At 48.5% G+C, this 21704-nt stretch overlaps 2 protein-coding genes across 3 annotated transcripts in view; both read left to right on the top strand.

Moving 5' to 3' along the window:
* Positions 1-21704, top strand: part of PPA1 (inorganic pyrophosphatase 1) — a 295326-nt gene that overhangs the window by 2060 nt on the left and 271562 nt on the right. The gene's annotated exons all lie outside the window — the stretch shown is intronic.
* NODAL (nodal growth differentiation factor) lies at positions 8776-18602 on the top strand. Of its 2 annotated transcripts, none has more exons than XM_053586452.1 (3): positions 8776-8980; positions 14153-14850; positions 17491-18602. In XM_053586452.1, exons 1-3 carry the CDS (start codon positions 8785-8787, stop codon positions 17641-17643), a joined length of 1047 nt encoding a protein of 348 aa, XP_053442427.1. In that variant the 5' UTR covers positions 8776-8784; the 3' UTR covers positions 17644-18602. The 2 variants fall into 2 exon arrangements, with proteins under 2 accessions (XP_053442427.1, XP_053442428.1); XM_053586453.1 differs by lacking the exon at positions 8776-8980 and adding an exon at positions 9604-9727.

Raw genomic sequence — 21704 nt, forward strand, 5'->3', positions numbered from 1 at the left:
CTGCCTTTGAAGTCTAGGGCCCTTTGATGTTAGTGGGGGATGCACCTTCCCAGAGATCCTATGACCCCTGTGGTCAGTGGCCAACAGGGCACAGGGCCTGAAGAGTTTGAGGTGCAAGTTGCCCCAGCCTGTCTGAATTAACCCAAGTGTGAGCTTTGGAGTCAGACTACCTGGGCCCTAATCCAAGCACTGCTATTAACTAACTGTATGACCTTGGGCAAGTCATCCAGCCTCTCTGAGCCTCTGATCCCTCATCTTTATTTATTTTTGAGACTTGTCAACCTCAGTTGAGTGCTCTGGAGTCATAGCTCACAGCAACCTCAAACTCTCGGGCTCAAAGTGATTCTCTTGCCTCAGCCTTCCATCTTGAGATGGGAAAGCCAGAGAGAAAGAGAGAGAGAAAAGAAAGAGATTATGGGGTGGCGCCTGTGGCTCAAGGAGTAGGGCGCCAGTCCCATATGCCGGAGGTGGTGGGTTCAAACCCAGCCCCGGCCAAAAACCACAAAAAAAAAGAAAGAGATTATGCTGTTTCCCCTAATAAGACTCTCTGGAAGGGCAAGGATTCTTTTTTTTTTTTTTTTTTTTGTAGAGACAGAGTCTCACTGTACCGCCCTCGGGGAGAGTGCCATGACTTCACACGGCTCACAGCAACCTCTAACCCTTGGGCTTACGCGATTCTCTTGCCTCAGCCTCCCAAGCAGCTGGGACTACAGACGACCGCCACAACACCCGGCTATTTTTTTTGTTGCAGTTTGGCTGGGGCTGGGTTTGAACCCACCACCATCGGCATATGGGGCCGGCGCCCCACCCCCTGAGCCACAGGCACCACCCAGGGCAAGGATTCTTAAGTCCCACTCCAGGGGCCCACTGAGGCTATAGACCTATAAGACTTTGGTATCCCAAAAGTTTTAGAGCACTTTCAAGCTTTAATAGAAATAGATTCAATTACATATATTTCTGCTGCAGAAGTATAAATGTTACAAACTTACAAAGAACATCACATTGTATTTATTTGTTTGCTTGTTTAGAGACAGAGTCTTGCTTTATTGCTGGGGTAGAATGTGATGGCCTCCACCTAGCTCACAGCAATCTCAAACCCTTGAACTCAAGCCATCCTCTTGCCTCAGCCCCAGAAGTAGCTAAAACTCCAGGGGCCCATCACAATGCCCAGCTAATTTTTTATTCTTTTTTAGTAGAGACAGGGGTCTTTGCTCTTGCTTAGGCTGATCTTGAACTCCTAAGCTCAAGCAATCCTCCCCCCTCAGCCTCCAAAGCAACTGGGACTACAGGTGCATGCAACCATACCTGGCTAATTTTTTCTATTTTTTAGTAGAAACAAGGTCTTGATCTTGCTTAGGCTGGTCTTGAACTCCAGGGCTCAAGTGATTCTCTCACTTCAGCCTCCCAAAGAACTAGTATTATAGGCATGAACCATCACACCTGACCTAGCCATTCATCACTGAACTTGAATTAACCATACACATTTTGGGGGATTTTTGAATTTTTAATAATATATTTTTCATATAATGCTTTTTAAAAATAGTAAATGTTGAGTAAAGCAAAGAATTAGGTTAAAATGTGTCATTCAAAACTCACAGAACTAGGCTCAGCGCCTGTAGCTCAAGCCGCTAAGGCACCAGCCGCATCCACTGGAGCTGGCAGGTTCAAATCCAGCCCGGGCCTGCCGAACAACAATGACAACTACAACCAAAAAATAGCTGGGTGTTGTGGTGGGCACCTATAATCCCAGCTGCTTGGGAGGCTGAGGCAAGAGAATCACTTAAGCCCAAGAGTTAGAGGTTGCTGTGAGCTGTGACGCCATGGCACTCTACCCAGGGCGACAGCTTGACACTCTGTCTCAAGAAAAAAAAAAAAAACTCACAGAACTAAATAAGTATAAAAGAAATTTAAATAATCAGGGGATAGTTTTGTAAGTTCTTGTCTTTTGTACATTTGAAGTTATTATATCTTAAAGGTGCATATAAAAAATAATGTACTATGACTTTTGAAACTCCTTTTATTATTAATATTAAGTACCTGAGTGATTATTATTATCAAGTAATTCTGGGAAACACTGAGCCAATTGTGTACAAAAGTCTCCTGGCACAGTCAGTACAGGGCAAACACTGAGCACTCCCTAGCGTTTATTCTTAGTTCTCATTCTCGTCCATGCCCTCTACTTACTCATGTGTGTGCACTTGCACTCACAAACACAGAGAGGGCCCTTCTCCCAGCCCCAGGTACAAAGTTTGATTAGCAAACTCCAGATCAACTTCAGCGCCAGTGACTCCCTGGTGGAGAATCCATGGGGAGGTGGGAGGCAGGAGGCAGAGGTGGCCGGGCTGTGGGAATCTCTGAGACGCTTCCGGAGTGGGAGGAGAGGGCATCTTCCTGGTGGTCTCTTTGTTTGTTTCACAAAACCTTTCCATTCCACGGGGTTCCCAGGCTGGCTGAGCCTTCACCTCCTGACCCTGTGGGAAGCACAAGGCTCCACCCAGGAGAGGCTGGGGAAGACAGTCAGCCATATGAGCTGGAGGGGCATGAGCTTCAGAAGCAGGTGGTCCTGGCCTCTGCCAGCCAGATGATGCAGGGCCCAGCCCTGCTCAGGTCACAGGGTTCCTGCGAGGATCACAAAAGAGAATGGAGGCGAGGGCAGCATGAGCAAGCCTCAGAGAGGCACGGCAGCATGAATCGTGTCCATGAGGAGACAGTAACACTAAGGGGCCTTGCCTTGCTGATGTCAAGATGTTGGCATGCTAAGGCAGATGTACAGAGTATCCACTGAGCACCTATTGTGTACCCCTCCATGTGCTCAGGAGAGTAAGGTGGAAGAACTTGAAACCAGAGGAAGCTGGTAGCCTGCAAGGCTTATGTCTCTTTGGTGGTCCCTGGACAAGGAAGCCCCTCCTGTCCTCACCTTCTTACCTCTGTGTCCTCCAGCGCAGCACTGGGTTAAATACATTCATTTAACAAATGTGAACTGAGTACTCTGAAGTGTGCTAATGGCTGGGGGTCCAGTGATGAGGCCAACAGATAAGGAATCTGACTTATTATAGCCCAGTTCTGGGAGATGGGAACAGATAAAAAATAAATGCATGGAACCAAGCAAAATAAATTGATTTTTAACTGTGAAAAAAAACTATGAAGAAAATGAACAGAGCGATATAACAGTGTGCAAGAAGTCAACTTAGATGGTGAAGTGTGGCAAAGGCCTCTCTGGTAATAGGGAGGTAGTAAGTGACCATGTTGGGACAGGGTACTACCCAGTCTGGGTTCTCAAGTCAGAATGACCTAGAGCCCATCACAGCATAACCACCTGCTAGGTGTTCCATTTGGGGCACACTGCTTAACCTCCCTGAGCCTCAGTTTCCTCAGCTATAAAATGGGATTAAGCATCCAATCCGCTTTATAGGATTGATAGGAAGGGTAAATTAGATAGTGGAAGCACTAAGGGTAAATTAGATAGTGGTAAACATCTGAAAAATAATAGCTGGGCGGCGCCTGTGGCTCAAGGAGTAGGGCGCTGGTCCCATATGCCGGAGGTGGCAGGTTCAAACCCAGCCCTGGCCAAAAAAAAAAGAAAAAAATAATAATAGCTATATTTATCTCATCCAGGTCTCAAACCCATTTGTCTTTAGGACCAGGCAAATGGGTATAATAAGTTAAGGAGGGATGGGGACTATGGCACTTACAAGAATAGACCCTGCCTAAAGGAAATAATGACGATTCAGACTTAGGGAAAGTTTGTCAGGTGGAAATGAGGGCTCATAACATAGTTCCCCCCAGCCCCCTTTTCCATTTTCAAATGAAGGGGGGAGGGGTTGAGGGACTATGTTATGCAAAATCTCAAAAAATTTTGAGGGAGGAGGAGGATGGGCGGAAAGAGGGTGATTGGTGGGATTACACCTACAGTGCATCTTACAAGGGTACATGTGAAACTTAGTAAATGTAGAATACAAATGTCTTAACACAATAACTAAGAAAATGCCAGGAAGGCTATGTTAACCAATGTGATGAAAATATGTCAAATGGTCTATAAAACCAGTGTATGGTGCCCCATGATCACATTAATGTACACAGCTATGATTTAATAATAATAAAAAATCTCAAAAATTTTCATTGTTGGTGACTTTAAAACTTTCTTTTTTTTTGCACCCTTGGTAGTGTGCCATGGCGTCACACAGCTCACAGCAACCTTCAACTCCTCAGCTTCCCGAGTAGTTGGGATTACAGGCGCCCACCACAACGCCTGGCTATTTTTTTTGTTGCAGTTTGGCTGGGGCCAGGTTTGAACCTGCCAACCTGCCACCCTCGGTATATGAGGCCAGTGCCCTACCCACTGAGCCACAGGCACTGCCCAACTTTAAAATTTTCAAAACATGATTGGCAGTAGACAACACATTGCTATTAGCCAAGGCCAGCTGCAAGCATGATCTGCAACCTATTTACCAAGTGCCGGATATCAGGGCTCTGAAGAATACCAAGCAAATGGGCACCAAGCTGGCTGCTGGAAAACCGCTCTGGGCTCGAGAACCATGTCTCATTAAGCAAAGAATAGCTGGGATCAGAGTCTGAGTGAGGAGTTCAGAGGAGGGGAGTGGCTGAGAGGGAGGGAGATCCTGTGAAGAAGGCTCTGTGGGAGAAGAAACCCTCAGGATGGATTCTGTGGGATAAATAGGAATGTTTTGTGCGAATGAAGTAGGGGCAGAGGAAGAACAACTTTGAACTTTGGGGAAGGGCAGGTGTTTCCATGGGGCTGGAGTGCTTTTGGAGTACAAGAGGTCTGGAGATGGAGGCTTATTCTATCCCCAGATCACGGAGAGCCATGTGTGCAAGCAGAGTTACCTGGACAGAACCTGTCAACTCTGGGTGTCAGCCTCCAAGACCAGCAGTGTGGGATAATAGGAAGGGTGGGCACGTACTGCGAGTGGGAGCAAGAAGCCTGTGCCGAGACCTCCTTCCCCTTTTATGAGACTGGATTCATTCACATAGGCTGTGAATCATGGCCAGCAATGGTCAGTGATGAACCAAGGGCTGGAGCTTCAGAGAGAAATGAGTCTAGGATGGTCTTTGCTTCCAGGGAGCTCACAGCCTGGTGGCCATCACCAAAGAGATTTTGGACAACTGCTTACTTAGAAGAGGACTCTGCTAAATTGCTGGGGAAGGGTGGTGGTGGCTAGTGACAGGTTTGTAGAGAAAGGGACTTTTAAACTGTGTCTTGATCGATGAATAAGAGTTTACCAAGGAGACAGAATGGAAAAAGCAGGAGGGGAGATCAGGTGGAAGGCAAGGGTATTTGGGGACCTTGTTTCAGGAACACGGGGTTCATTCAATCATTTGGCAAATACTTCCTGAGTACCTGTGCGCCAGGATCTGTGCTAGGCTCTGGAGGGGTATGAGAAAGCAGGTGCCCTCCAGTCTCAACAAAGCTTATGCCATTTAATTCCTTTATACCTCAGTTTCTCCATCTCTAAAATGCCTCCCCACACATAGCTTCAGTTAAGGGTGAACAGGATTACTTACACAGGCTAACGTGAAGGTGGCCAGCACCACACCTGGGACACAAGGCTCACTGAATGTGTGCCCTTGACTCCCTGAGAATCTAGCTCTGAGTCAACCTGCACAGACTCACTAGATAAGCATGTAGCATTTGTTTAATGAATAAATGAATGAGCAAATGCTACATGCACTATGTACTTCACACACATTTACTATTTATTACATTCCTGTCATATTGATGTTATTATTTATCTCCACTTTACAGCTGAGCAAGTAGAAGCTCCAAGACAGTAAGTGACTGGTATAATATGCCTAGGTGGGAAGTGACAGAGAAGGCTCTTGATTCTGCCTCCAGAAGGCCCAACCTCAGAGTCTCAGCACTTAACCACGTCATATGTTACTGCTCATGTCAAGAAAGGGTCCCAAAAGGCCAGAAGAAAAGCATGTGAGAACCTTGAGGGACTTTGCCCTCACCCTCCTACCAGCTGGGAAGGCCTCAGAGGTTATCTCCCAGGTCAGGGAATCTATGGGTCAGTCTGTCTGGGGCAGAGGAAGTGAGAAGGTGTCATTCTCTGTTTGGGAAAAGGGTACTTCTGCTTTTACTTTCTGGGAACAGATCCTGGACTAACTAATGTCCTTAAAAAATGAAGATGACTGTTGGCTTCTCTCCCAAAGAGGAAACAGAGATTCGGGCTCTTCCAGGGTGCCAGAGCCCTAGAAAGTTCAGAGATGGAAGGACTCTGTCAGATGGTTGCTCTGCTCTGGTCAGAGAGAAATTCCAGGCTCCCACATGGCCCTAAGCCAATACACATCAGAAAGGAGCTTTGTCTGCAGCTGTTGGACCCTGGGAAAGGCAAGACTTTGAGAATTTTTAAGAAGTTTTAGTAGAAGGCACATTTTCACCCCGCATCCATGGAGAAGCAACAGGAGCTAAAAGCACAGGTTTGGGCGAGACCAGCCCTTCCTTCACATTCTTTTGTGGTTTTAAGCAAGTTACCTTGTTCCCTCTGATTTTCTGTTTTCTCGTTTCTGAAGCAAGAACGATGATAAAATCAATGCAATAATTAATGATAGGTGACCAATAAATGTTACCAGTTTTTATGATTTATAAAATGTATACTTTATTTATAATTTATTTTAAGGTCTATAAGCCATTACTGACCACCTACTACGTGCCACATACTGCAGCGATACTGGATGCCTCTGGTCTACTATGGAAAGGAGATATATCATCTATTTTTTGCTCCTTCCCCAATCTGGGTGGATAAGGCTGCTCTGTTCTGAACTTCCCTGCTTAAACAAGAACCACTTAGATTCCAGGACACATGGTGATTTAGGAGCTCTATGGTCCTGGAATTGAACCCAGTGAGTCAGACTCCTGTACCTCAGTCTAGCTGTCTGTACCTCCCTTGTGTTGTCATTTTTGGCACACAAGTCCTGGTTAGCACTAGCCACAATTTATCACTGTTTCATTTATGTTTGCATAACCTGGATGAAGGTGGCTTCTGCCTCTGGCCAGTGAACTCTCAGGCTGGGGAGGTCAGATGACAACCAGGGAGCACTCATGATAACACCTGTAAGTGTAATGCTGTGCAATTACAGCAGGTTTAAAATACGTGTGCCTTATTTACATTTATTTCATTTAATCTGCATGTGCGGACTGATCTCCAACCACGTTTTCCAGATGAAGAAACTGCAACTAGGGAGATGGGTTACAGATGGCTCATACCTGTAATCCTAGCACTCTGGGAGGCTGAGGCAGGTAGATCGTCTGAGCAAGAGTAAGACCTCATCTCTACTAAAAACAGAAAAACTAGGTGGACATTGTAGTGGGTGTCTGTAGTCCCAGCTACTTGAGAGGCTGAGGCAAGAGGATCTCTTGAGCCCAAGAGTTTGAGGTTGCTGTGAACTGTGATGCCACAGTACTCTACCCAGGGCAACAGAATGAAACTCTGTCTCAAAAACAAAACAAACAAATTACAACAAGAACCCTAGCCTGTTCAGGCTCCCAAAGTCCTTTGGTAAGAATCACTGCGGTACTTGTTAAATATGTAGATTACCACACTCTTCCTCCAGATTCTAATTCTGAAGATCTGGAATCAATAGTTTAACAAATACCCCAGGTGATGCTTATTCTCAGGCAAACCCAAACATAACGCCATTCACTTATTTAGTTCACTGAGATGCTTTAGGTCCCAAATGTACTGTAGGGGATCAGGAGGAAAAAGACAGTGTCACCTTTAAAGAACTGACAGGTGGCTAGGTGAGCCTCCAAGCTCTGGTGGTCTGCAGCCCAGGTGCCTGATCCCAGCTAGGTGGGAGAGCCTCCTCCCTGAGGACACAGGTTTGGCACTCCTGGATGTGCCTCCTTCCATTTTCTAACACCTGCTCAGGTCTGAGCCTGTGGTTCTTTGGAGCTAGCGGCCTCCAGCGAAAGACGCTGAGGTGTGTAAAGCACTTAGCACCGTGCTTGGCACATATGGTAAGCTCTCAGTAAGTGCTGGCCAGCTGCTAAGGTGCTGCCAAGGCTAGGAAAGGACAAGGAGGTTAGGTGGGGGTAGTTAAGGAAGAGAAAGAGCCCTCCAGTATTTAGGAAAACAGAAGGGGCAGGGATTTACATTTCTTTAAAAGTAATTCCAGCCCAACAAGGCTTTACACCTGGAAGGGAGGTGCGGCCAGATCACTGTTGTGCAGATAAGTAAGGAAAGCAGGGCCCAAAGACTTGAAAGTGAATGATCCGGAGCTGAAACCCAGGCAGGGATTGCAGCTTGTGGATAACAACACCATTTTTCCTGAAATCACTGGGGTGGTATGTGCCTGTGGGGGGAGAGGCTGCTGCCACCAGGACCATCCCATTAGCCCTGCCTGGCCTCCAGTATCTGAACCCTCAGTTCTCTGGTGGGGAAGTCTTCATCCTCGTCCGTCCTGTCCTCTGTCGCCCTAGGATAGCACTTCAATATGTGAAGCTGCTGTTTGTTCCCAGGGGATAAATAGCACAGTTCTGACACTGGAGTTTCCCAGAACAAACTTACTTTGTCTCAGCAACAAGGCCTTGAATACTTATGGGAGCTGGGGACCAGGGTGCCCAGACCCGGTTCCCGGATCTAAGGCCTCCTCCCAGGACTCCTTTTGCTCTCCCAGACTCTGGAAGTGGGGGCGGTGGGGGTGTGTGTAAGATCCTAAAGCTGCCCCGGAGGGAGGAAGGGCGGGGGGCGGGGCGGCTGCTGGGGGCCCAGGATATAAGGGGTGGAGGCGCTTCTCTCAGCCCGCAGCCCACAGCCCACCATGCACGCCCATCATGTGCGGGTTCTCCTCCTCCACGCCTGGTGGGCCTTGCTCCAGGCAGGCGCGGCGACTGTGGCCACTGTGCCCCTACGTGCGCGGGGGCAGCCCTCGTCCCCGTCCCCTCTGGCATACATGCTGAGCCTCTACCGCGACCCGCTGCCCCGGGCCGACATCATCCGCAGCCTGCAGGCGCAAGGTAGGCTGCGCCGCCCCGCCCCGCCCCGCGGAGCACCCCGGGGCGCCTCTGCCCGGGCCCGCCTCCGACTCCAGAAGTGCGCTGGGGCGCAGGGGAGACTGTGGTTGCAGAATGCGGACGCCGCCGCCTAGGCGTTCCTAGCCTGGGGTTCGAAGGTTCTGGATCTGCGGGGTTTCCGCGTCTGCAGGCTGGGGTCGCAGCGTTGGCGGTTGGTGGGTATCCACGGCCCAGAGGGGAGGAGGGGATTCCTGCGTCCAAGGTGGGTTTCCGTCCGGGACCACCGTCTCCCAGGTCTGGGAACCTGATTACGCCCCTTCTCATCCGTGTGATCTAGTGAATCACGCAACCTGGGCGCCTCAGTTTGTGCCTTGTCAGACTGTGGAGCTGGCTCGGTGACAGTGCGCGTAACACTCGACACGGAACCGGGCACGGTAACAATCAACAGGCATTAGTGTTGATAGTAATTTGTCGAATGTTTTTTTTCTTTTTCCGGGGGAGGGTGAGTTGCTCCCAGGCTCAGGCTGGGAGGTACGGAACACGAGGGATTAGGGTTTAGATCCGAGATTAGGGGTGTGGTGTCCCCAAACTGCGAACTGAGGCAGCCGTGGGTCTTCCAGCCCAGGCTGTGGAGGTGTCCAGTGTCTTGGGTGACCACAGGTTCGGGGTCTAGATGTGCACAGGTTGCGACTGTCAGGGACCTGAAAGTATCTCCCGGAGGACGTTCTTGGCACTGAACGCCACCGGCAGGTGGGTGCTGAGGATAGGGGGCGGGACCCAGGACCCCCTTTTAAGACGCAATCCACATCCCTCCGCCTATGGGGTCCAGACGGCCCTCCCGGGGCTGCGGCCCAATCCACATCCGCTAATCCTACTCCTACTGGCCTGGGGGTGGGGGCTTCTAGCTCCCCCGTTTAGGGTCAGACGGCTGGTGACCTTCTCTGGAAGGGTCATCTGCGGACCAGCCCGAGGTGGGGGACGCCCTGGGACGGAGGGAGGAGCACGGAGAAATTTACTGGAGCACTCAGCCCTTCCTAAGCGGCAGGGGTGCGACGGGGCAAAGGGGAAGACCACACTTTTCCAATTCATGTTCTTCTGGAAAGTTCGGGAAGATTTGTGAGGTTGGAAGACTGGGTTCTGGTCCCTCAAACCCTGCTTCCTAATTCTGTTCCTTCCTGGGGCATCACTTGACTAGTCTGCCTTCTCTTTTGTAAATTAGGGGGCTGTTCCCTTTCTGCGGCCGGGTGTGTGCATGTGTAAACCTATAAGGAGGGCTGGGCTCCATGGCTTACACCTGTAGTCCCAGCCTTTTGGGAGGGTAAGGCAGGAGGGTCGCTTGAGCTCAGGAATTCAAGACCCGCCTAGGCAATATAGTGAGAGCCTGTCTCTAAAAATAAAAAATTGACCAGTCCTGCGGAGCCCAGGATTTTTTTCAGGCTACTTAAGCTGTGACCTGGCAACTGCACTCCAGCCTGTGGAACAGCGAGATTCTGTCTCTAAAAAAACCAAATGTGTGTTTATATAATTTTATTTTTTCTTGAGACAGAGCCTCAAGTTGTCACCCAGGGCAGAGTGCTGTGGCATCACAGCTCACGGTAACCTCCAACTCCTGGGCTCCAGCTCTGGTGCATGTGGCCAGCGCCATGGCCGCTTGAGCTATAGGCACTGAGCCTATATAAAATTTCTTAACCATTTTTAAGTGTACATTTAAGTGATAGTACATTTACATTTTTGTACATTGGCCTCATCTTCTATGAGAAGTGATAAGAGCCTCCCCAGAGGAAGCCTGGATAAAGAATGCCCTAAACTCACACCTTCCCTCTTGGGTTTATTTCTAAGCTGCACCACGGTAGCATGAAATGGCCATTGGGATCCAACCAAATTGAGTTTGCTAGTGTTTTAACCTTCTTCACCTTGGACCTTCAGATTCCTTCTCTGCAAAAGGTGTCAACAGCAGGAGGATTTAAGGAGACAATGCTTGCGAAACTCTTTGCATGGTAATGACCCCTATATTAATGTAGAGTGCACCCTCAGCGTTGTGCCCCACCCTCCTGTCTACTAAATACCTAATCCTAATCCCTCAACCTCCCTGCATTGTTTGAGGGGAGGAGGGTGTCAGGTGAGGGGAAGGAAATCCAAGGGTATGAGCCCAACCCCTTCCTGCTTTAGAATTGATGGGTCTGGACACCACCGAGGGCTGTGTGACCCAGTCTGTACTCAGCTCACTGGTGGTGAACCTCTTCCTCATACCCACCTTAAAAGCACATTTGTTGTCTTAACGGGTGGATGTGTTCTTTTTCTTCCTGGGGAGAACATTCTTGTCTTGGTGAGGCATCAGTGACCCCTAAAACGATTAGGAACCCCCCTCTAAGATGAACCAGATCTAGGATAACCTGAGCACTATGTCCCAGGGAGCCCTGAGGGTTGCGGGGTGGGGATCAGGAAGTCACAGATTTCTTCCACACAGCAGGAAGAAGCAATCTCTTTCCTGCCCCTTCATGCATCCTGCCCTTCTGTTTGCAGATGATTTTGTGCCCCTGTCCTGGGTCCCTCACTGGCTGAACACCTTCACTTCTAACTTTGGACTTGGGCAATAATGAGGCGGGTCTCAGCTCAAAATAATCCTTGCGGGAGGCTGGGGGAGAATGAGCAGGTGATAACCAATGTTTCTTGAACTTTGGTTGTCGTGCAGGGCAGAGTGCTTTGCTTGTGTTCTGTGGGTTAATTGTAACACCCCTGTGAGGTAGATACTTTTACCATCTCCCTTTTACAAGGAGAGAAACTGAGGCCCAGAGAGGGAAAGCAACCTGAACAACGTCAAATAGCAAGTGGCAGAATTTGTACCATTATGGGAAGGCTGTAGGGCCCCCGTTCCTAACTGTTAAGCAGGAGTGTCTTCCTGTAAAAGGCCATTTACAGATACTTAGGATAAAATATTTTAAACTTACTGTCTCCAGGCCTCCTGGTACAGGAGTTGCTATAGTGTCCCACCTAACCCCCAGATGGTCAGGTATGTGGCAGTGGGGTCTTGGGTAATGTCAGCCTCTCCTCACACCTTTGAGAAGTATTGTTGGGGGCCGGTTATTGCCCCCCTGCAGGTGCTAACGAGGAGACAAGTGAAAATTAAGTGAAAAAGAGCTGCTGGTGATGGGCTGGGAGAAGCTGCCAGGAGGCTGAAGCTGGGAATCCACTTTATAATATACCCTTGATTTCCTAGAGCAGTGGTTCTCAACCTTCCTAATGCCGTGACCCTTTAATACCGCTGTCCTAGAGAGATTCACTTAGTCTCTAAAGATGCTCTGTGAGACAATAAAAAAATAAACTCTTATGTGGTCTGCCTACACCGGACCTAAATCGGAGATCATCCCAGCCTCTAGGATCTATATTTCTCGGGGTCCTCGTGATAATCCAGAGAGGGTAGTGTGTTGTTATTCCCATTCAGACGAAGAGGAAACTGGGCTTGAAGAAAGTTGACCATCACTTTTTTTTTTTTTTTTTTTAGTTTGGCCGGGGCTGGGTTTGAACCCGCCACCTCCGGCATACGGGACCGGCGCCCTACCCGCTGAGCCACAGGCACCGCCCGACCATCACTTTTAAGTGACTTGAAAAACCACAAATATGTGCTGTTCCCAGACGTTAGGTTAAAGTTAGTCCAGGACCAAAATAAATGGACTGTGCTCCCCTATCCTTATCCAGTTTGGGTTTGGTTGTTTTGGGTGGGTCAAACAGGGCTGTGTGTGTGTCCCAAGTGTGAATGACTTGGGGTAGGTGGATAGAAAAGACATGCCAGATCATGCCTAAAACACCTTTAGAACCCTATTTGTAAGGTTGCCAAAACTCGGCTTGGTACCTGTAGCTCAAGCAGCTAAGGTGCCAGCCACATACACCTGAGGTGGTGGGTTCGAATCCAGCCCAGGCCCGCCAAACAACAATGACGGCTGTAACCAAAAAATAGCTGGGTGTTGTGGCAGGCTCCTGTAATCCCAGGTACTTGGGAGGCAGAGGCAGGAGAATAGCTTGAGCCCAGGAGTTGGAGGTTGCTGTGAGCTGTGATGCCACCGCACTCTACCCAGGGCGACAGCTTGAGGCTCTGTCTCAAAAAAAAGGTTCCCAGAACTCTTGAGGTTTTCTGGAAGCTCTGAATTTTTCACTGTTTTTTTTTTTTTTTGTTGTTGTTGTAGTTTTTGTTGTTGTTGAAACAGACTCTCAATCTATTGCCCCAGGCTACAGTTCAGGTGTGTCAGCCTAGCTCACAGCAACCTCAAACTCCTGGGCTCAAAGCAATCCTCCTGCCTCAGCCTCCTAGGTAGCAAGGACTACAGGTGCCGGCCACAACAATTAGCTAAATTTTTCTTTTCTTTTCTTTTTTTTTTTTTTGTAGAGACAGAGTCTCACCTTATTGCCTTCAATAGAGTGCCGTGGCATCACACAGCTCACAGCAACCTCCAAATCCTTGGGCTTAGGCGATTCTCTTGCTTCAGCCTCCCGAGCAGCTGGGACTACAGGCGCCCGCCACAACGCCCGGCTATTTTTTGGTTGCAGTTTGGCGGGGGCTGGGTTTGAACCCGCCACCCTCGGCATATGGGGCCGGCGCCCTACCTGCTGAGCCACAGGTGCCGCCCTAGCTAAATTTTTCTACATTTAGTAGAGACGGGTCCTGCTCTTGCTCAGGCTGGTCTGGAACTCCTGAGTTCAAGGTATCCTCCCACCTCAGCCTCTGAGAGTGCTAGGATTACAGGTGAGAGCCACTGTGCCTGTGAAACAGGCCACCATTCCCAATGAGAAAAGAGAGCCTTAGAATGTCTGTGGGGGTGGGGGAGAGGCATGGAACTCATCCAATTTTTACCACTTGTTCTGTAGCTATGGAGGGTGTCTTGAGGGGGGACTAGCAGAGAAGTGACATAGAGTTTAGGCTTTGTAGTCAGGCAAATCCAGGTTTACTCTTGGCTTTGCCACTCTACCAGAATGCTTAGATCTTTTAACCTCTCAGAACTTCAATTTTCCTCATCTCTAAAATGGATGCAAAAACATTACTAATTCGTAAGGTTGGGTGTGAGGATTAAGAGATGATTCATACAAGGTAAGGACTCCAGCATGAGCCATAGTGGTGGTTATACCGACTGAGTTGAGAGAGGCCCCCACTTACCTTGCTTCTTTGGTTTTTCTCCCACCCAGATGTGGAGGTGGATGGGCAGAACTGGACCTTTGCTTTTGACTTCTCCTTCCTGAGCCAAGAAGAGGATCTGGTGTGGGCTGAGCTCCGGCTGCAGCTGTCTGGTGCTGTGGACCTCTCTGCTGAGGGCCCACTTTCCATTGAGATTTTCCACCAGCTAAAGCCAGATTTGGAGCAGACCCAAGGTGACTGCTTGAAGCGGCTCTGGATGGACCAGTTCACTGTCACTCTGTCTCAGGTCACCTTTTCTTCAGGAAGCATGGTCCTAGAGGTGACCAGGCCCCTCTCTAAGTGGCTAAAGCGCCCGGAGGCCCTGGAGGAGCATACGTCCAGTGTGGCCCAAGAGTGCTGGCAGCGGCCCCCCGCACCGCCTGTCGCCGATGTGCTCCTTGTGCTTTACTCAAACCTCTCATTGGAGCGGAGGTGGCTGGGCAGCTCCACTTTGCTGTGGGAAGCTGAGAGCTCCTGGCGGGCCCAGGAGGGACAACTCTCCCCTGAGAGGGGCAGGAGGCACCGTCGACATCACTTGCCAGACAGAAACCAACTGTGTCGAAAGGTCAAGTTCCAGGTGGACTTCAACCTGATTGGATGGGGTTCCTGGATCATCTACCCCAAGCAGTACAATGCCTATCGCTGTGAAGGCGAGTGTCCTAACCCCGTGGGGGAGGAGTTCCATCCAACCAATCACGCTTACATCCAGGTGTGCTACCAGGGCTAAAGGGGAGGTATTAAGCAATGGGAACATACTCCTGGACTTGGGGGACAGGACTCCAGCTTTGTTACTGTATTCATTCTTTTAGTTATTTAAGCACCTACAGTGTGATAGTCCCTGTGCTAGACCCAATCACAGCATCTTCTTGGAGCTTACATGGAGTTATATTTTGTTGGGTAGCCTTGAACAAATTGCTTCCCTAGGACTTACTTTTTCCTTGTCTTTCATAAAATTAGGGGATGGAGGATAGACTAGAGGGTCTTAGCTCCTTCTCAGCTTGACATTCTAGGAAAGGAAATTCAGAAGCTACTTTGGAGACAGATAGGCCTGCATTAAACTCCTTACTATGTGATATTGATCAAGTTGCTTACTCTTTCCAGACTATTTTCTCACCTGTAAATTGGGGTGGCAAAGCCATCTTTCCTAGAGATGCTGTAGCGTTAACAAGATGATAGGCATACTGCATGTATGGTGGTTGGTGGGTAATAGGCATGTTGTATTATTGTACAAGAAACGTTACTGATGAAATAGGGGCCACGTGTATGGCGTCATGGTTAAAATTCAAATAATACCGTCCTTTTTTTAATTTTTTTTTGTAGAGACAGAGTCTCACTTTATGGCCCTCGGTAGAGTGCTGTGGCCTCACACAGCTCACAGCAACCTCCAACTCCTGAGGCTTAAGCCTCAGCCTCCCGAGTAGCTGGGACTACAGGCGCCTGCCACAACGCCTGGCTATTTTTTGGTTGCAGTTTGGCCGGGGCCGGGTTTGAAACCGCCACCCTCGGTATATGGGGCCGGTGCCTTACCTACTGAGCCACAGGCGCCGCCCTCAAATAATACCGTTCTAACCACAGTATTTTTGCTGCCAGAAATAGGAACTGATCACCTATTTCACAAGAGTAGATAAGACCAAAGGCTCCCACCAGGTACCACTAATCAGCCCACTGTCTAGGAACAGGACTGGTGTTAGGAAGGAATATGAGATGAAGAGAACAGAAAATAGAGCCTAGGATTGGCACCTGTAGCTCAAGCAGCTAAGGCGCCAGCCACATACACTGGAGCTGGCGGGTTCAAATCCAGCCTGGGCCCGCCAAACAACTATGACAACTACAACCAAAAAATAGCTGGTGGGTACCTATAATCCCAGCTACTTGGGAGACTGAGGCAAGAGAATTGCTTAAGCCCAAGAGTTGGAGGTTGCTGTGAGCTGTGATACCACAGCACTCTACCTAGGGTGACAGCTTGAGACTCTGTCTCAAAAAAACAAAAAAAGAAAATAGAGCCTAGTAAGGTGGCCTTGCCCTGTACTGAAAGATCATATGGAGCCAAAGTGAAGCCAGGGATGACTGTCTTGGACTTGTAGTATCCTCCATGCCAAGTGTCACTTCCGTTCAGGGACTCTGGGAACATGAGCATGTTAGCTGCGCTCACGCAAGGGAAGCCCTGGAGGGCCAGAGCCTCAGAGCTTTCCTGGGCAAAGGCCTGGTGAGCTTCACTCAAGTGCCATGCACTCTACCAAGCCACCTGCAGCACGACCATAGAGACCCAGATAGTCCCAATGGCCAGCTCTGACACTGATTGGAAAACACTTGGCTAGATCACAGGGACAGGGCCTGCTTCCAAAATGTCAAGAGGTTGTTACCTTTTCTCCTATTGACTCTTTTTTTTTTTTTTTTTTTTTGTAGAGACAGAGTCTCACTTTATGGCCTTCAGTAGAGTGCCGTGGCATCACACAGCTCATAGCAACCTCCAACTCCTGGGCTTAAGCGATTCTCTTACCTCAGCCTCCTGAGTAGCTGGGACTACAGGCACCCGCCACAATGCCCAGCTATTTTTTTGGTTGCAGTTCAGCCGGGGCTGGGTTTGAACCCACCACCCTCTGTATAATGGGGCCGGCACCTTACCGACTGAGCCACAGGCACCGCCCTCTCCTATTGACACTTATCTGCCCTTCTCTGGCCAACAAAGCTAATCCCATAAGAATTTCCATGTGAATCATATTTCTGGAACTAAAGTAGGTGTTTCTTAGAATATTGGTATTCATTCTAGATTAGATCATATAAATTAGCTACTACTCTACCCAGACACATGTAACTTTTTGAATCTTTCTATTCAAAGGCTTTTCTAAAAAACAAAATAGAGCTGAAGTCCAGACATTAGAGTTGGTGATACATTGGCATTCTGATTCCTTTATGAAAATGATTTTCTATTTTTGCCCTCAGGAGCTGATTTTTAACTCAGTAACTATTTTTTCTCTTTACTCAGAAATATTCCTATTCTGGCTTGGCGCCTGTGGCTCAAGTTGCTAAGGCGCCAGCCACATACACCTGAGCTGGCGGGTTCAAATCCAGCCGGGCCTGCCAAACAATAATGACGGCTGCAACCACAAAATAGCCAGGCATTGTGGCAGGCGCCTGTAATCCCAGCTACTTGAGAGGTGGAGGCAGAATTGCTTGAGCCCAGGAGTTGCAGGTTGCTGTGAGCTGTGATGCCATAGCACTCTACCCAGGGTGACAGCTTGAGGCTCTGTCTCAAAAAAAAAAAAAAAAAGAAAGAAAGAAAAGAAATTTTCCTATTCTGATCTTCTTATTGGAATAGCAATTGACTCTCCTCTCCTCCCTTTTGCAGAGTCTGCTCAAACATTATCAGCCCCACCGAGTCCCTTCTACCTGCTGCGCCCCAGTGAAGACCAAGCCTCTGAGCATGCTGTATGTGGACAATGGCAGGGTGCTCCTAGATCACCATAAAGACATGATTGTGGAAGAATGTGGGTGCCTTTGAGGAGATCCTGGAGGGATGTTGGATTTGCCTGCACTCCAAAAGGTCAGGAAGCTCCTGGAAGACACGATAACCATCGAATCCAGTGAGGAGAGAAGAGGGGGAAAGTAGTAGCTCTGCCCACTCTGTTAATGAAGGGGTTTGTGGAGTCTGGCCAAGCATAGAGGCTGCATCCAGAAGAGAGGAGGAAACCCAAGCAGGTGCTTGCTAGGTTTTCTCTTTACTAAAAAAGACTGTGGCAAGTAAAAGCACAAGTGCAAGAGTTCTTTATTGACTTTTTTGTTTGTTTTTTTACTTGTGAACCCCCTGAAACTGAATGCAAAAGTTGGGACATGCGTGCATTTATTTTTGAGGTGGGACAAGGTCATTTATACTTTCATGTGGTCTGCGACCCAGCCCTCCCCAAAGATTAAGTATCATTGTCTAAAGTCAGTTAGCTTTCATTGCCTCAGGCTGGATTAGGGGACCACCACCCCCACTCCATCTTTCTAACTGGCCAGTGGCAATCTGTTGGCTTTGTCCTGAGGCTTCCTGGAATGGGTCTCTGCTAATGAGTTGCACAAACAGTAAAAGCCATTGTCTAGTTCTCCTTGGCCAGCTGGTGCCTTTGAAGGGAGAGGCAGGAACTCATCCAAGTGGAGGGCCATTTTGGACTATAGAAGCTGGAGCTCTCAGACAACTCCAGGTCAGTCTGCTTTGGCAGATACAACCAGAGTCTATTAAAGTTGGTGACAATACCTCAATCTCTTCATGTGTGCTATTAATGAGGCCCTTGAGCTTCCCATCCAGCAGGTGTGAAGGCCATACTCTAGGTGGTAGAAGACTTGGGTTATGGTTGCAGTTCAGCCATTGAGATGCTATGGTAATTCAGACCTCAGGTAATTCACTGCTCAGCCTCCTCTTGTAAAATGCAAGTGGATCCTCATGCATTCATATTAAATATCTGTTGGTAGGCTCAGAAGAATGGTGAGTTTTAAGCTATAGACTATCCTCTGGACCTTATCTCCCATCTCCCATTAAAGCTTATAAAGCCTGCTAAACCCAGTCCCTGCCCTATCCCCTTTATTTCATCTTTATCAGCTCTTTTGTTACTCAGAGTTCTAGGACTGACTTCATTTCAGGTTCCAGGTAGCATCACAGTAAAAGAAACCCAAGCTTTTCTGTAGGAAGCTCTACCACTAAAAACTCTTGAACACATGTCATCTTCTAGATCAGTGGTTCTCAACCTTCCTAATGCCGTGACCCTTTAATACAGTTCCTCTTATTGTGGTGACCCCAACCATAAAATTATTGGATAGAGGAGCAGTGTCTTGGTTCCTAAGACCATCGGAAATATGGTTTTCTTTCTTTCTTTTTTCTTTTTTTTTTTTTTGAGACAGAGCCTCAAGCTGTCACCCTGGGTAGACTGCCGTGGCATCACAGCCCACAGCAACCTCCAAATCCTGGGCTCAAGCAATTCTCCTACATCCGCCTCCCAAGTAGCTGGGACTACAGGCACCCACCACAACGCCCGGCTATTTTTTGATCGTAGCCGTCATTGTTGTTTGGCAGGCCCGGCTGGATTTGAACCCACCAGCTCAGGTGTATGTGGCCGGCGCCTTAGCCCCTTGAGCCACAGGTACTGAGCCGGAAATAATGTGTTTTCTGATGGTCTTGGGTGACCCCTGTGAAAGGGTTGTTTGACCCCCAAAGGGCTCGTGACCAACAGATTGAGAACCACTGTTCTAGATTACACCTGATTGAGCAATGACAAACCAGGGCATTTTGTTGTTTGGAGCAAGGGGGCCATTTTATTTGGAGTGAATTCACAGTAAAACTGCCCCCACCCTCCTTTCCCAAGAAGCCTGTCCACTTGTGTTCTTGCCTTAGGAAAATTATTCCAATCATGTATGAACCCTGTTGAATTTAGATGAACCACATCTGTTGCCTTGAGTTAATTGAGTCAATGCAGTAATCTTGGCCCAGGTAAGTGTTGGATCTGCTAGAGCCAGGCCTGGGCTTGAGAAATCACAATGCCAATAAAGCTAATCTAACTGTTCACTGCCTGGTCTGGAAATAGACCTGCCCAGGTCTGACCATAATTCAGAATAAGAGGATTTGGCATCTGACTCTACACACAGAACAGCAGAGCTGGGGCAGCCTTGTGAGGTCAGCTTGTCCGATGCCCTTTCCTGCTTAAGACCTCAGAGACCTAGCCTGACCACAGTAACAGGGCCAAGAACTGAGCTCTGGCCTCTTAAGCCCTAGGGACACACACCTTTCGTAATACCAGCCAGAGGTTTTTTGTGCTCACCTAGCTTTGGATCAAGACCTTACCATTTGGTGCTGCACCTGTGGCTCAGTGGATAGGGTGCCGGCCCCATATGCCAAGGGTGGCAGGTTCATCCCTGGCCAAACTGCAACAAAAAATAGCCGGGCGTTGTGGTGGGCGCCTGTGGTCCCAGCTACTCGGGAGGCTAAGGCAAGAGAATCACCTAACCCCAGGAGTTGGAGGTTACTGTGAGCTGTGTGATGCCACAGCACTGTACCAGGGGTGATAAAGTGAGACTCTGTCTCTACAAAAAAAAAAAAAAAGACCTTAGCATTTGGAACAAAACATTTGAACCCAATTCTGCTACTGAGCTAAAGTTCTTGGGAGTGAAAATCCTACCCCACAACTTAAAGCATTTACTTTTCTTAGGCTAGAAAGGCATAAGCACGTTTTATATTAGTGGAGGGAAGAGATGAGTAAGAGAAGAGAGCAAGAAGTGAGAGGGGGAAGATGGGAGAAAAGGATCAGGAGAATGTGACATCCCAAAGGAAAGAAGAATATGTGCTAGAGCATCTTCTGTACTGAGTAGGTACTCAACAGCTCTTATATGGCTGGGGTCAGGAGAGGGCAAGGTCAAGCTATTTGTGGCTACAGCTTGTGGGAGTGTTTACAGTTAGCAGCTCTATTGACTTACTCAGAACAAACATGATGGATGACAAGGCATTGCCACATGTCAAGCAAAAGACACAGGCATAAAGTAATGAAACTCATGTTTTGCTGACCCCTGCTGAGAGCTCAGTGTTTGCTATGCCAGCAGCAAGGTCACTCTGCCTGGGCAGAAATATTTGTGGCAATGGCTACCTATCCAAGACCAGGGACCAGCTCCATGTTCCAGGCCCTGTGTGTTTGCTAAAGGCTTTGTTAAGTCATAGACGAAATAGGGCCTTGGAGAGCTATGTCTGCCTAAACCTGGGTTGTGATAATCATTTTAACTTGCTCTGAAAGGCAAAGGTCTACTGTTCCTCAAGCAGTGCAAAGTCATGAGTAGGGAAAACTGGACACATTACTCTTTCTGGATAGGGGAGTGGGCCTGGCAGTAGGTAGGAGTGAAGGAAAAACATTATGGGAGAAGCAGAAACGGTACACAGATGTGGAAAGTGGCTGTGACCCTCAGTACCATAACCCCGGTTCATCTCCACCTTGAAACCTTCCCTTTTTATTAGCAGTAAGAGCAGTATCCCACTATCATAACTGCTGTGGGGCAGAGTAAAGGATGCACGAAAGTGCTTGAGATTATTTTGGCCCCAATCTCCCTTAAAGGGATGATTTAACCCTTCTAGGTGTCCCACAACTAGATGGTTGGCTGCAGTGGTCAAACGTGCTCTACTCTCAAAAGTGAGACTGAGTCAAAGCTCTGATCATCCATGTCAACTTGGCTGTGCTTATGTCCTTTAGTAAGAGCTACCGTTTACTGAGCTATGTTCCAAACACTGGGCTGTCAGTGATCTCGCCTGAGCCTCAAAACAATAGAAAAGTTTGGAGGTTTGAGATGTCTGTTGCCCCCAATTAGAGTGCAGTGGTGTCATCATAGCTTCCTGCACTCAAATTCCTGAGCTCAAGCAATCCCCCTGCCTCAGTCTCCCAGTAGCTGGAACTACATGTGCCTGCCACCACATCCTGCCACTTTTTCTATTTTCAGTAGATATGGGGTCTGGCTCTTGCTCAGGCTGGTCTAGAACTCCAGAGATCAAGCAATCCTGCCCTTTCAGCCTCCCAGAGTGCTAGGATTACACGTGATCCACCATGACCTGCT

The sequence above is a fragment of the Nycticebus coucang genome, chromosome 3 (genome assembly GCF_027406575.1).
Source record: "Nycticebus coucang isolate mNycCou1 chromosome 3, mNycCou1.pri, whole genome shotgun sequence".
Taxonomy (NCBI): Eukaryota; Metazoa; Chordata; class Mammalia; order Primates; family Lorisidae; genus Nycticebus; species Nycticebus coucang.

Bases quoted from the DNA above. Each gene is read 5' to 3' on its own strand.
- NODAL (XM_053586452.1), top strand. From the start codon at position 8,785: ATGCACGCCCATCATGTGCGGGTTCTCCTCCTCCACGCCTGGTGGGCC. The intron at 8,981-14,152 runs GTAGGCTGCGCC...TCTCCCACCCAG, and splicing joins CCGCAGCCTGCAGGCGCAAG to ATGTGGAGGTGGATGGGCAG. The intron at 14,851-17,490 runs GTGTGCTACCAG...TCCCTTTTGCAG, and splicing joins CCAATCACGCTTACATCCAG to AGTCTGCTCAAACATTATCA.